General features: G+C 54.1%; 1 protein-coding gene across 1 annotated transcript; it reads right to left on the bottom strand.

The window, feature by feature from the left end:
• Window positions 1-4182: 4182 nt before the first annotated feature.
• On the bottom strand, window positions 4183-13806 carry CBX6 (chromobox 6). The gene is made up of 5 exons (XM_080938936.1): window positions 13706-13806; window positions 13480-13523; window positions 13266-13331; window positions 13071-13137; window positions 4183-9132 (listed from the first exon to the last, which is right to left on the bottom strand). Exons 1-5 carry the CDS (start codon window positions 13772-13774, stop codon window positions 8134-8136), a joined length of 1245 nt encoding a protein of 414 aa, XP_080795062.1. The 5' UTR covers window positions 13775-13806; the 3' UTR covers window positions 4183-8133.
• Between the last annotated feature and the right edge of the window lie 755 nt (window positions 13807-14561).

Raw genomic sequence — 14561 nt, 5'->3', positions numbered from 1 at the left:
TCTTGTCTCAGTTCTGTTCCCACCAATCCACAGGGTGGCCAGGGCACAGCATCTGCCTATCTCTCTCAGATTTTTTTTGTTTTCGGTCTCCAGGGACTTCTTAAAGAACTATCTTAGTTGAACGTTCAAAAAGATGCCTGTGACTTTTTATGTAGTGTCTCTAATATTTCGATTTACTATAGAAGGTTCTAGTCTACGCACTGCAGACTAGGCTCCACTCTCTGGACAGATTTGGGGGGTTCCCCCAACAATGTACCTTGCCTCTTCACCTGTGTGAGGTGTCTCTCAGCACCCAGCTGCTCACAGCGATGGAAGGCATGAGCTCAGGAAGGGGACAAGGGAACAAGGGGGTCCCCCCCCAGTTTCCCCATACCTTAGAATTAATCCCTAAGTACCTGGTGGTCTTCGAAAAATGACTGATACAGAGTTATCTCAGAGCTGAGGGTTGTCAGGGATAGACTTCAAGACTGTCCAGTGATGCTTGGGCTGGCAGGGACTGGCTCGGCCTCAAATCTATTCCTAAATATCCCCCTGGACCCTCTGTCTAATTCACCCTAAAGGTGTTCCAGAGACAGTGTACATCGCCCCTAGTACCCCCTTGTAGTGTCCATAAGTCCACAGCAGGTGTGTTTCTCTATCACTGACTGACCACGTTAGGTTTTTTGGTTTTTGTTTTATTGTTGTTGGTTTGGTTGTGTGTGTGTGTGTGTGTGTGTGTGTGTATTTTGAGACAGGGTTTCTCTGTGTAATCCTTTAGTCCTGGCTGTCCTGGAACTCACTCTGCAGACCAGGCTGGCTCAAACTCAGAGATCTGCCTGACTCTGCCTCCTGAGTACCGGGATTAAAGGTATTCACCACCAATGTCTGGCTTCTACCTGACTTAGTTTTTGAGACAAGGCCTCTCACTGAACCTAGAACTCAAAGATGCACCTAGATGGACTGCCCAGCAAGCCCTACAGATCCCCTGTCCCCACCTCCCTTGTCCTGGTATAACAGATGCACAGGACCACACCTGACTACATGGGACTTGGGATCCAAACTCAGGGCCTTGTGCTATGTGACAAGTACTTTACCCACTGTGTCATCTCCCCAGCTACCTCCTCACTGGGTTCTCGGCCTGTGAGTGGTGCCAACTCCTACCGCTTTGCCTACACCTCACTTCCCTAGTGGGTTTTATAGGCTCCTTCTAGAAAAGTCTAAAGGCACTTGATCACCAAATCCCACACATTCCAGACATCCCGGACTCTAGCTACTTCTTCTGGTCCTGTTGCCTTCTGTGTCCAGGTCTCGTTATCCCCACGGAGGTCACTTCTAATCTCACCCAGGAGTGGCCACAGTCACACACACACAAACACACACACCCAAGGACTCAGCCTCTCTCCTGTCACTTCCTCTGCAAAGGTGTCAGTGTGCTCTGCCTCTGCAGGCTACGGGGCCTTCTGAAGTCCTCACTGTGTCCTCACTGAGGCCAGCCTCTGGATGAAGAATTGTATCATAGAATCCTCATCTGGTCTGGGAGGAGGGGTGAGTCATTCTAATACAGCTTCTCTGACCACTTGCTCCACACAGTCCAACAGCTTTTCAAAATCAACAAATCACACTTGCAAACAAACGGCCATCCTCACCCCAGATCAATCCCACCCCTCACCCTGCCCCAAGTCTAAGTTTCATCTAGTCACTGAGCTCACCCTGAAATATGGCCCTGACCTTGGGGAAGAGAATAGGGACAGGCCTACCTGCTACAAGATGGGAAATCAGCCCTAGCATGGGTCTGGCTCTCAGCTCAAGGTGCTGGGCCCCACCAGACCTTTATCTCCCTAAGAAATTGGGGAGTCACTCATTAACCCCCCAACAATAAAATCACAGCTGCTTAGCAGAAGAACGTGATGGGACAATAACTTTTAACTGTTGTCCTGCCTCCTAAACGCAACTATGGCCTCTGGCCTCTCTATCCTCCACAGCTTGGGACTCAGTGCACACATCCATCTAGAGAGGTTGCTATTTAGGGAAATGAGCTAACTGGCCATGTCACCTGCTCCTGCCTACAACTCACAGGCCTCTGTTCATAGTAAGCAATTCAGGTTAAGGCAACTCATAAGAGTTACAAAGTATCGGTGGTTCAAGCCTTAAATACAGCACTCAGGAGGCAAAGGAAAGTGGTTCTCTGATTTGGAGGCTAGCCTGGTCTAGAGTGAGTTCCACTGTCAGGCATGGTTGTAATTCTAGCACATGGGAAGTAAAAGAAGGATGGAGTTCAAGGCTACCCTCAGCTCTAGTGAGGCTGAGACTAGCCTGGGCTGCATGAGACTGGTTCAAGAAACAAAACTCCCCTGCTGGGAGCTTCCCAAAAGTGTAACAGCGAGGTTGGTTCTCAAGATAATAAGATGGTAGCTAGGTGTCCCTGGCACAAAGCAGATGCCACAGAGGTCCAGCACAGCCTTCACAGCTGGACTCCTCTGCCTCACCCCTGCCAGTGCTTCTGTGAGGTCTTCTGATTTCGTCAGCCCCCATCTCCACAGTCACTCTTGGGTAAAGACCCCTCCTGTTGGTCTTGCAGGCCACAAGCCAGGGCCACTGGCAGGGCCAAAACAGAGATAGCCAACCAAGATCTGCTTCTCAGCTGTTGGAGAACATCAGTGTCCCGTTAGTTAGTTTGACATGGTGGGCCTGCAGTGTGCCAAGAGCGTGTTCTAGCTGCCAGCAGACAGAAGGCAACCCTCTTCGAAGGAGGAGTCAGAAGGCACCACAGGACAATGCCAGATGAAGTAAGAACAGAGCCCAGGGGACAGGTGGAGTGGCCAGGCACTTGGACAATGGGAGCGGTCTTGAAGGACATGTATTGGGGTGGGGTGGCAAGAGGTGGGGGAGAAGACACCTTGTGGGCTGAGGGTACTGAGCTCCACTGAGTCTGAAGAGATTACAGGCCCCGTTGGGAGGCAGGCAAGAAGACAGATATGCTATCCATGGCTGAGGCTCTGCTAAAGGGTACAGGCTAGAGAACACAGGGCGGCAAAAGTGGGAGGCACATGAGACACTGGACACGGAGACATAATACTGGGGTGGGAAGAGGGGGTGGTGACACTTGCCCACACCTTACCAACACATGTTCATAGCATGTGCTGGATAGAGCCTGCAGCTCACCAAGGACAATGCTGAAGGAAGCTTCCTGCTCAGGTCCTTGGGGATGACTCATGTCACTCTGACCATATGGTGCCAAACTGTGGGGACCAGCAGCAAAAGCAGCCATGTTCTCCTTCAGATCTGTGTGGCTCTAGGCTCTAGAGTGACAGCCTCATGGGCCCCTTGCTCTTTGTGGGCGCTGGCCCCTGACCCTCGACTTCAGCCATGTGCCTACCAGCCAAGAGCCACACTTCCAAGAGCAGCAGGCTTCAGTGTTCCTGGCCAAGTGTGCTGAAGGCCCACAGCTCATTGTGTGTGGGGGTTGGGAGGGCTTTGCATTGGTTTGCCCAATGCTAACACCAGCCACCCTCATGGATAATTCTCTACCCTGTGGATTAGTTTTAAAAGAGGTACGTGTGTGTATCCGTGCCTGGATGTGTGCATGTGAGTGCAGGTGTCCTTGGAGACCAGAGGCATCGGCTATGTTCCGAGCCGGAATTACAGGAGATTGACAGGCACCCTATATGGGTGCTGTGACTGGAACTTGGGTCTTCTGCAAGAGCAGTAAATGCTCATCACTCCAGGTCACCGCAACAACCTTGTGTGTTTGTGTGTACCTGCCTGTGCATGAAGTACGTGTAAGCATTCTGTGTCCTGAGTGTGGAGAGAGGACAACTGTGTGGAGCTGGTTACTTCTGTCCCTTTTATGTAGGTTCTGGGACTTGACCTCAGGTTGCTGAGTTTCACAGCAAGTGCCTTTATCTGCTGTGTCCCGACTGACATGGCTCTGATGTCCAGGGCTAGCGGCTTACGCCTGTAACTCCAGAGAGCTAACACCAGCATGGGTTAGAGACCACTTCAAAAAAAGTTAAGCTGCCATGGGAACCAAAAGAAATGAGGCACACTCGTCATCCAGGGGGCTGGGATATAGCTTCGGAATGTGACAATTTATTTGGGGGTAAAGGAGGTTTCACCCCCTTTCCTGGCATCGATACAATATTGAAGAGCAGCAGAACAGAACGTACAAGACAGAGTGATCAGCACGAGCCCGCCCTCCCCTGGCCCAGATCTACCGAACCCACATCCAAAATAAGCTATCCTCTCCACCGGAAGCTACCCTCCCCGAGGGGCGGGGCAGACTGGGGGCCCGCCCCTCCGTCCTTGGCCAGCTTTATTATGTTCCTGCCATTAACCACTGGAGGCAAAGTTTAGCCAGCTGGGAGCTGGATGGTTGAACCACAGACAAAGGCAAAGACACTTCATCTTTAAAATGCAAGAGAAGAGAGACAGTGCCCGTCCCCAAATATAGAGCTATGTACGTATATTATATATATATATATATATATAGAATCCATTCGTGCGGTTTTATCAAACGAGCTTCTTACAAATTAAAAAAATTATAAGATACATATTTCTTTAGGCCTTTGTGTTTTTAAGTTAAAACCAGCAAAAAGATGCCTGCTTCCCCCCTTAGCCCAGGTGTGCCCAGCGTCTGACCCCTACCACTCGGCCCCTTCAGACCCTCTGGCTCAGTCACATGGCCGGTGCGCTGCAGACAGCTGGAGTGGAACCCTGACTCCTTTAAGGACGGAGGGAACTGTAGGCTGGGAAGTGGGGTCCTGAGCTCCCACCTGACCAGGTACCTATTTTTACTTCTCAAGTGGCTGTCAGAAGGGGAGAACCGCACTCTCCGGGCTTTCTGAACCAAGAAGAGAAGCAGACAGAACAAAACTAAAACCCTTAAATTTTCTTCTTATCTTTTAAAAAAGTGATTTCTTGAACCACAGAAGCCCCAGAGAGGCCACCTTGGTCTAGTGCACTGGAACCGGAGGGTAGAGCTGACCAGGCCGGGCTCCACCATCCATGAAGTGCAAAAAACAAAACAAAACAAAAAACCCATAAAAACCAAAAAAAAAACGAACAAACCAGAAAAGTAAGAAGGGGTGGGTGTGCCCTCTCAGGTCCCCAGAGGCCAGCCCATCCTTGACTGACCTAGTTTCTGCTAGGGCCAACCCTTCAGCCTAGGTCATGGCCAGCCTCAGAGTCCCACCTTTCCCTTTAAAGGCCAGACAGCCTGGGCTCCGCAGCCACCATACTCCAGTGAAGTAGCTCAGCCTCCTCTGAAAGGAGACAGTGCCTGCCCTCCATCCCACCAGCTCCTACTGAAGCCAGAGAGGGAGGCTGGGCAGCTGGAGGCCTCAGAGTGCTTTGTGCTGAGGCCTTATGCCCTGTCCAGCCCTTTCACAGAGGGACTGAGATCAGAGCAAAATCCACAAGGTCCCCACCCTCCACCTCAAAACCCAAGACCCAGGACTGAACTCACAAGTTTCCTGACAAGTGGGGGGGGAGGGTGCGCTTACAGGGCATGACCTTTGGGGGGGTTCATTTCACATACAAAAATAAAGCAAACAGGACTGCAACTTCAGCTTGGTAATTAGGCAAAGGAAAAGCAGCAGGGGTGGGGGAGGGGCCTGCAGTGGGCTGATGATGCAGGGCTGTGTAGGAGTCTGTGCAGCCTCTGGGCCTCCTGCTCCAGGAGGAGACGGAAGGAGTCTGCTCACAGGCAGACCCATGCCTTCCCTGTGTCCATGGCACCTTGAGGCCTTATGCATGGAGGTCAGCCACTTTCTGAAGCCCGCATCCCTGTCCTAACCAGGGATACTTAAAGGTCAGCCTGGGTTGTTAGGGTGTCTGTGGAGCTGCTGGGAAGCACACAGCCCAGAGAGCTGAAGAGCAAAAAGCTCATGGAGGGGAAGCCTTAGTGGAGAAAGGCACCAACAGTGAGATGGGTCCCACCGGGTCCCACTGCCTATCCCCTGAGCTCCCTGCCAGTTACCTTAGGACTGGTTGCTGTCCTTTCTTTCACGCTCCTACGTCACAACAGGCTTACCCGGCCTGTCAAGGAAAGGCAGCCGTGACCGTCTGTGGTGCCTTCTATCCCAGGGAAGCCATCAGCTGGTGCGGGCCTCCCCCCCACCCCACCATTACCACCTCACCTGTGCAGTCGTTGCATTAATACGTTCTTAAATAGCTTTCTCCCCCCACCTTACACTCTTAAGAGTCTCACAATGATTTTTTTCTATTTTTTTTCTTTTCTTTTCTTTTTTTTAACTTTTTAAAAATTTTTTTCTTTTTTTTCTTTTTTTTTTTTTTTGCAAAACTAACTCTCACTTTCCTGTCATAAAATCACCTCTGAAAACACAACTTCTTTACAAAAAAGGTCACAAATGACACAGACTCTCAGGAAAACACATTTCTATGGTCTCTGCAAACACCTGTAACTGGCACCCAGGTGGTGGCTCACCTGGAAAAGGGGGAGGGGGAAATCGCCCCTGGGGACAGAGGCGAATTACCAGCCCTTATTTGGGGGAAAAGCCAATTGGCACTTGGACGGTATGGGAGCTAACACAGGACAAGGTGGGACCAGACGATGGCCCCTCAAACCCTGTGAGGGCCCCTGTTTTATACCCTGGGGCAAAGAGGGCTGGGGCTGTGCTGCAGACCCTGGCAGGGGAACAGAAAGGAAGCATATCTTCCCCTAGGACCAGAATACTTGTCCTCAGATCATGTGGTTCTGCCTCTTCCCACGCTTCTGAGCAAGGTACCAAGGGCTGTGTACACCAGAAGCCAGTTCAGGCTCCACACTGGAACACGCCATTCAACACCCAGGTGAATCCCAGGCAGTGGCCAAGGCCAGGTCAGTGGGCCCCCAGTGCTGCCTGGGGACAGGCACCTCCCTCTCTGATGAGCAGACACCTCTGTGCTCTCCCTGCTTTGCCTGCTCTCCTGGTGTCTGGCCTGAATCTGGGGCTTTGGTCTGTGCCGTTGGCATGGATGCCTCAGTTCCCTAGCAGCAGAGGGCAACAGAAGCTGCCCAAGGCACCCGAAGTCTTCCAACAGGCTAGACTGTTAGGAAGCTTCAGCAGTTAAAAGCAAACCAGAGGAGTGGGGCAAACTGAAGAGCCCTAGGAAGTCTCTGGGCCTCCCTTTTCCTCCACAAACACAAGAGGCTGCAGCTTGGCTCTTCCTCTACCACAGTCCCCACTGTGCCATGTCTGCAGTGAAGGTCTAACCTTCAAGATGACCTTCTCAAGAAGGGCCCGAGGGCTCCATATCCCCCAGCAACATGGGGTTGGAGTGACCTGTGGCGTGGCTTCCACGACAAACCACACAGACTGGACTGTGCCAGGCCTGGCTAAGGCAAGGGAGGCCACGCCTTCAGCGACCCTGTTCTGAGGAACCGTAAAGGGTGTTGCAGGGAAAACTAAGGCCCTGCACCCAACACACACATGGGTCTACACAAGAATGAGCCAAGGGGCAAACACACATGCACAGCCAGAAGTTTCCACAGCAGGTTCTCACAGCACCTTTGGTAGAAAACGGAAGGGGTTTTCAGATGCCCAGAGGCTGTGGCAGGGTGCCATGTCTGCCAGCCCCTCCACCTGCAAAGGGGGATTTGGAGAGACAGTGTGTGGGGCAGAAGATCTGCATAGGCCTGGTCCACATATAGGCAAGCAGGGAAGGAGACCTCTGGCCCAGCTGCTTCCACCCTCAATGGTGTTGAAGGAGGGACCCATTTTGGCCTAATCCTTCACTCAGTGCCAGATGGTACCAAGAGACTGCACCCACCCTAGGCAAGGTCTCCTGGAGGCCCTGCAGATGCCGAGAGAGCACCGAGACCAGACACTGCACACAGAGCAAGAAGCAAGCTAGGAGAGACAGGATGGGGTATAGATAGGATGGGTGAACCCCAAGTTCTGGGGACTCCCCAGAAACTACCTAGTGGGCCCCACCTGCACAGTCAGGGACAGTGCCAGGGACACCAGGGAACTCCTATGCCCTACCAGGGCCCTAACCAAGTCCAGGACTACCAGCCCCATCCCTGGGTCAACACTGAGTCATTTGAGGCAAGCAAAGCACAGGCATACGGGTCTGAGGGCAGGGATGGGGTGAGAGCACAGGTAATACTCCTGGAAGGAGGCCCCCCAAAGCCTCCCTCCTTGAGGAACCCCCTCACTTACTTGGCCCAGTGCCACCCCCACCCCCTGTAGCACCTGCCACCCCAGCAGCCACCTTCTCGAAATCCTCAGGGCTGCAGAATTCCTTGATGGTCACGGTCAGGAGGTTGCTGGTGACATCTGTGACGACCACATTGGAGCATGGCGACATCTCAGGGCGCCAGTCCCCAGCCTCAGCCTCAGAGGAGCCAGCACCTGTGGGCTCCAGAGCTGTGTGTAGCGCCTGGCCCGCAGCAGCAGTGACATCAGGAGGTACCCGCTGGCCGGTGGCAGCCGCCTCAGGAGGGATGGACAGATCTAGCACCTCTGACTCTCGCCAGTTGGGCGCAGATCGGCTCATGGTCTCGGGGAGTAGCTTGGGTGGTGCATCGTCTGGGTCAGAGGACTGCAGTGTGGGTGAGGGGCAGCCAGAAGAGCTGGAGCTGTGTGCGTCAAAGGGGGCAGCAGCTGGGGTGGCCAGGAGCAGCCCAGGCCCAGAGGAGGCCATGTCAGCTTTGCCTGCAGTAGAGGGCGCCAGAGGGGCGGGAGGGGGCTTGTAGAGGGCAAAGGTGCCAAACTTCATGTGGCGGATCTGGGTGCGGAGCATGCTCTCGCTGAACTTCTTGCTCTTCCCTATGACCCGGTTCCGCGAGGGGACTTTCGGGCGGGCCAGTGCCCCGCTGCCCTGCGCAGGGCTGCCACCTCCCGGGCCCTTGTCAATCACCTTCAGGTTCAGGATGATGCGGTTCCGCTTGGGTTCCCGGGGCTTCACCTTGCGGTTAATGATGCGCACGGTCTCAGAAAAGGGCGAGATGGGTGGGCGCAGGCCAGGGCTACCCCCTTGCGGGTCTGGTCGTGGTAGGGGGCGGCGGGACATACGGTGGCAGCGGCGGATGTCTTTCTTGAGCCGGTGCACCGCAGCGCTGGAGTGCAGCTTGGGCGAGGAGGCGCTGGCGCTCGGCTTGACAGAGAAATGCACATCACTGATGCGGAGGGCCTCTGCCTGGGCCCGGGCCTGCGGGCAAAGGGGCGTGGGTGGGACCTCAAGACTTACCGCGGTCCCTGGACACCCGTGCCAGATAGCCCTGTACTCCGTCAGTACATGTTCCGAAAGAGTAGCCAGAACAATCAGTGACTTATGGCCCTTCAGACAGAAAAGGGAAGGTCTGGGGAGTGCAACTCAGGTTTGCCTAGAATGCACGGGGCCATAGGTTCGTTCCATCCACGCACCAAATAAACCTGACATGGTGGGACCCACCTGTATATAGAGGCAGGTGGGCCTTAAGTTCAAGGTTATCTTCAGCTACACAGTATGTTTGAGGATAGCGTGGGTTACATAATTCTCAAAAAACAATCAGGAAACCAGTACTGAGAGGGTGGTGGTGTGCAACTTGTCTACAAGAGGCAGGTAATTTTTAAAGGTCTTTTTACTACCCCTAAGGGTGTGTGTGTGTGTGTGTGTCATGTGCACATTCCTCTCCCCACAGGGCCACTTTTCCTGACTCAGCAATAACGACAGGGATCTTGTGAGGAACCCTCTTCTCTGTTAAGGATCCCAAGCAAGCCTGGGAGTCTTCCAAGGGCTAATTCTTAGTGACAGAGTAGATCCTCCTGTTCCTACCTCCCAGCCCCATTCACCCTGACCACAGATGACCATGGACTTTTGCTCCTGCCCCTCCTATCCTGACCCTCGGCAAGAGTGCATTCACAGCAGCGGTCCAAAGCCTATACTCAGAAGCCAGTGTGAGAATCCAGCCTAGGCCTTTGGTGGGCACAAGACAATGGGGCGGAGGCTAGTGTGATCTCTGAAAACCACAAGTTGTAAAGCATAGCTCAGCTGCTGCTTTATAAGAACCCCCACCCCAGAGAGGCCCTTCCAGCTCAGGCTCCCCTGCAGCTCAGCCCTTGCCAGAGGACTTGAACAGAGAGTAGACATACACAACTGCATGGCTTTCCTTCACGAAGAAAGGGGACACGGGGTCAGAGAGCCGTGCAGGCCAGACCCCAGTGCTCAGAGGACAGCTGTGGCTGAGGACCAAATAGGGAAGGACAAGAATCCTGACTTGAACAGCGATTCCGGCTCCAGTGGGGCAAAGCATAGGGTTAGGCTGTGACACTTGAATCTAGTTGTGAGATTTAAGGGGCACCAAGGAGGAGCTTATTCCCATGGTTAATCTGTTGGGGTCCCCAGAAGGAATCTGGGGGCTCTCCGCCTACAGTCCCCACATATGGATGCTTAATCAGTACAAAGAGAAAACCTGTACACCCCCTGACAAACCTAGATCACGACCTATCAGGGGTCTCCTGGCTTATGGTGAGCTGTTAGACCCTCAAAGGACAAGCATACCTGAAAACTACCTGGCTCGGTATCAGGGCTGCAGCATCCCTATCAGCATTCACTGACACTAGGTGGCAGCACTGAGCCAGGCACAGGTAGCTCCCAGGGCTCCTCTGTCCTTAAGCCCCTCCCAGGCACACTGCTGGGGAGCTTAATCTCTTCAGAAACAAGGACCTGCCATCGGCTCCTGCCAAATCCTGTCTCCACTCCCTCGTCATCAGATCTCTTGGAGCTGGAGTTACAGGTGTTTGGGAGACTGACTAGCAACCCTACAGAGGTTGAGGGGTGACAGGTGGTCCTTGGAGTGGCAGGATGTGTGCAGATGGTGGACCCAAGATGACAGTCCAAACCTCACTCTCCCTTTCTGAGCTGCCCCAGTGAGTCCTGCCATGGTGCTCTCCTGTGAGCGACGTTAAGCACCTGCTGACCACGCATCTGGAGGCAGCCAGTACTCGGCACGTACCAGCCTTCAGAGAAACCAGCTTTTCCTAAACCATGCTTTCCAATAGTCTACAATTAACATCTCTTTACAATGTCTAAACCACACTGCATAAGATATGGTTCTCAGGCTAGACAAGAAAGCTCAGTGGTTAAGAGCAATAGCTGCTCTTCCAGAGGACCCAGGTTCAGTTCCCAGCACCCACATGGCATCTCATTTCTAGCATCCATGGGCACTAGGCACAAACATGGCACATACCACACACACACACACACTCAGACATTAAACAAGAATGTGTAATTCTCCTCAGGTCGAGAGGCTTTTGACAGTAGGACCTTAGACTGTTTAGTGAATTTCAAAATCACTGCAGACCACATTCACTGCACTAAGAGGACAGGTGCTCCAGGGTCTGGGAAGTACTGCAGACAGCATCTAGACACGGCTGCCAGCTCACTGTGGTGCTGGATAAGCTGTTAACCTGTTTTCTTTTCCGGGATGTAGACTGGGGATACGGCAGCCATCTTTAAAAGGCCCCAGGATGCTCGGCATTACTCCTTGCAGAAAAAGCTGTGTGTGATTTGCTGAACTGCCTCTCAACCACAAAGCAACAGGCCCAGCCTAATAAACCTCTGCATCCCTTCACAAGCATCCCTCTAGGTCCTGCTGCTTCCTAAATTCCAGATTAAGGTGCTACCGCAGGCAGCTCCACCTCCCACTGCATTAGCATCTGAGCCTTGTTTCCTATACATGTGTTATCCTCACTCATCTGTGAAAGGGGTTATAGTACTGACTCCACTGGGATTTTGAGAACATTAAATGAAGTGATTCAGGCAGAGGATTCGGCACTGCTAGGCCCCTAAACAACTCAAAAACTACAACTTTTAGGAAAAAAGGCATTTTGAGACTCGATACTCAAGATTACCGCCTTGGACCACTAGAGGGCGCCCCAGGGCCGCCGACAGGCTGTCAACACAGCCCACCAGTCTTCCAGCTGCTCCGCCCACCTCTCCCCACCCTCAAGCGTCATGGTTAAGGTTGCAGCGTTAATCCCCGAAGATGCACTGTGGCTAGGGGAGGAGAGTAGGGGGTACAAGACTATAGGATTCCGGAAACCAACGGTTTTTTCCACGTTTGCATTGGGTCCAAGGCTAACTCTTTACACCCACTCCTTTGGCTGGGGGAGGACCTAGGCAGCGGGACTGGTCCACCCCTCCCCCACTGAGCTTAGAGCTCTTTGGACAAACTGGAGACTAGGAGGTTCTGCATCTTGCAGTCTCTTCTCCAAGGAGCCCTTCCTGTGTTTCTGTGCCAAATGTGGTGAAGACCTGGGGCATCGTTAGTTCTTTAGGATAACTAGGGAGGAGGCCACCAGCAGCCTTGCATTAAGTGGAGCACACAAATCATCTTGCTTTCCTCTTCCCCGGCTCTGTTCTTCCTCATCAAAAACAAAACAAAACAACAACAAAAACACCCCTGACTCTCCAAGATGGCTGCCCATGAAGTTCTTCGCTCTCTTGCCAAACAGGCTAGGTTTACCATACCCCACCCCATCTTCATTGGATCCTCCAGGAATATCAGGATGGGGGTAGACACGCTCAGGACCCAATAGCTGATAGTCCAGTGTGGATGATCAAACTCAGGTTGAAGTAATTAAGGTCAAATTCAAGTTGGGCCCCCAAGCGCTACGGGAGAAGGCTCAGAATACACCTTGAGAGAGGTGGACACTACAGGGTCAGAGAGGCCAGTGTTTCGCCAGGAGGTAAGCCTATATTCAAGAGCTCCAAGACTCTAAATCACAAAATAGGCCAAGGAGTGTTCAAGGCTGGAGGAGATGAAGGGTCTCACTAGCGAAGAGCTTCCCGCTTCCCGGTCTCCTCTCCTGAGGATGTAAGTCTCACCTGCTTCCCTCACCCGCCTCCTGGAGCACAGTAGATCCCCCACCCCCAGTTCCCGGTTTCATCCTTGATTACCCCACTCCCAGGCCCCTGTGGCTGGGCTGGCTGCGGCCTGCTGCCAGGGACTTGTCAGGGACTCACAACCACCCCCTGCCCAGCTGGGGCCCCTCTGGAAAAGCCTGCCCGCCTAGGCAGCGGCGGATCTGTCCCTCCCTTGCAGGCCCTGTGCTGCGCCCTGGCTGGGGGCCCGAGAGGGGGCTGCTGGGGCTGGGCCAGGTTACCTTTAGGAGGAAAGTTTTGGGTTTAGGTCCCCTCTTCTTGGGCCCATACAGCTCACGTTCCCTTTCCCTGCAGTCAAGAAACGCCAAAAATGAAAAAAATAAGAGTCCTTTCTTGGGCCCCACTCCCCGACCCAGCCCGCCTTTCCCGCTTCCCTGCGCGGCGCCCCACCGCGCCTGCCAGCTTCTCCAACTCACTTCTGCTCGAAGGCTGCGATGAGCCTCGAATCCAGAATGTTCTCCTCTGGCTCCCAAGTGCTGTACCTGCCGAGTCACGGGTACAGAAAACCAAAATGAAGCCCAAGGGGCAGGGGCATAACGCGAGGGCTCAAGCACGCACCCCCTATCCAAGGCCCAAGGTGTCTTCTTGCCACCTCCCCGGTCCCCATGCCACGGACCCCACGACACTCACTTGATCGCCCACCCTTTCCATTTCACCAGGTACTCGATGCGTCCCTGAAAAACAGAAAGGGGAAAAAAAAAATAGGGGGTGGGGGTGGGGAGGATGCAGGGACGCGAAGAGGCGGCAGCGCGGGGGTGGCTGAGGGAGCCCGGCTAGCGGGACCGCTGCGCCCCGAGGGCCGGCGGGCTCCGACCCGGCCGCGGGGAACACAGGGCTGTCCGGGCTGAGGGCTCACCTTTCGGATCCGGCGTTTGATGATGGACTCGGCCGCGAAGACCCGCTCGCCTACTGCAGACAGCTCCATCTTGCTCAGCGGCACCCACAGCCCATAATACTCCCTGCTCCCGCGGCCGGTGCTGCACCGCTCGCGCACGCGCCCCAGCGCTCAGGCCCCCGGCGGGCGGGCGCTCGGCGGGGCGCGCGCTCGCGTTCCAGCTGCGGGCCGTCACGTGGTGCTCCCGGCCGGAGCGCCGTTGCCAGGACCTCCCCCTCCCCCGGGGCGGTTGCTAGGGAAAATGTGCGCTCGCGGGGCGGGGGCGCGCGAAGGCTCTTAAAGGGGCCTGCCTTCGCCGCAGTCCTGGCGGGAGACCCGTGGATGCTTGGCTGGTGCTGAGCCAAGTGAGGTGCAGAGCGATTTTACATTGTCCCACTTCATTCTGCAGGCCCAGGATCCCCGCCACCTCCTACCCTCCTTGTAACTCCTCATGCCAGAATTGATTCCAGGCCCTCGACAGAGAGGTGCGATGAGCCCCGGAGTCTGCAGGCGCTGTGCATCCTCCTTCAGACGTTTGCAAACAGTTAAATATGATACAGCAGAAATGCATTCACTGCAGCTTTGCCAGGCCTTGTGGGGATTTCTTGAATACATCACCCCATCCATTATTTATGGATTCGTGGGAGTGTGGTTTTGTAACCGGTTCAGATAAGTTAACAAAAAACGCCACCGCAGGAAAGGGGGGCGGAGGCGGAGGTACCCAAGTCTGCGACCACGGTCTTGGGCAACACCTGCAAGTAGACCTTGGGGAGAGTAAAGCAGAGAGGGAGAGGTCTCCGAAGAGGACCGCATGGCAGACCCAGATTGAGTCCAAAGC

This window comes from Micromys minutus (genome assembly GCF_963924665.1).
Source record: "Micromys minutus genome assembly, chromosome: 27".
Lineage (NCBI taxonomy): Eukaryota > Metazoa > Chordata > Mammalia > Rodentia > Muridae > Micromys > Micromys minutus.
This window is presented reverse-complemented; position numbering and strand designations above follow the sequence as displayed.

Excerpts from the sequence above, each read along its gene's own strand:
- CBX6 (XM_080938936.1), bottom strand. The coding sequence starts at position 13,774 with ATGGAGCTGTCTGCAGTAGGCGAGCGGGTCTTCGCGGCCGAGTCCATC. Across the intron at positions 13,138-13,265 it reads ATCGCAGCCTTCGAGCAGAA|GGAAAGGGAACGTGAGCTGT; the intron begins GTGAGTTGGAGA and ends TCTTGACTGCAG. Across the intron at positions 9,133-13,070 it reads CCAAAACTTTCCTCCTAAAG|GCCCGGGCCCAGGCAGAGGC; the intron begins GTAACCTGGCCC and ends CTTTGCCCGCAG.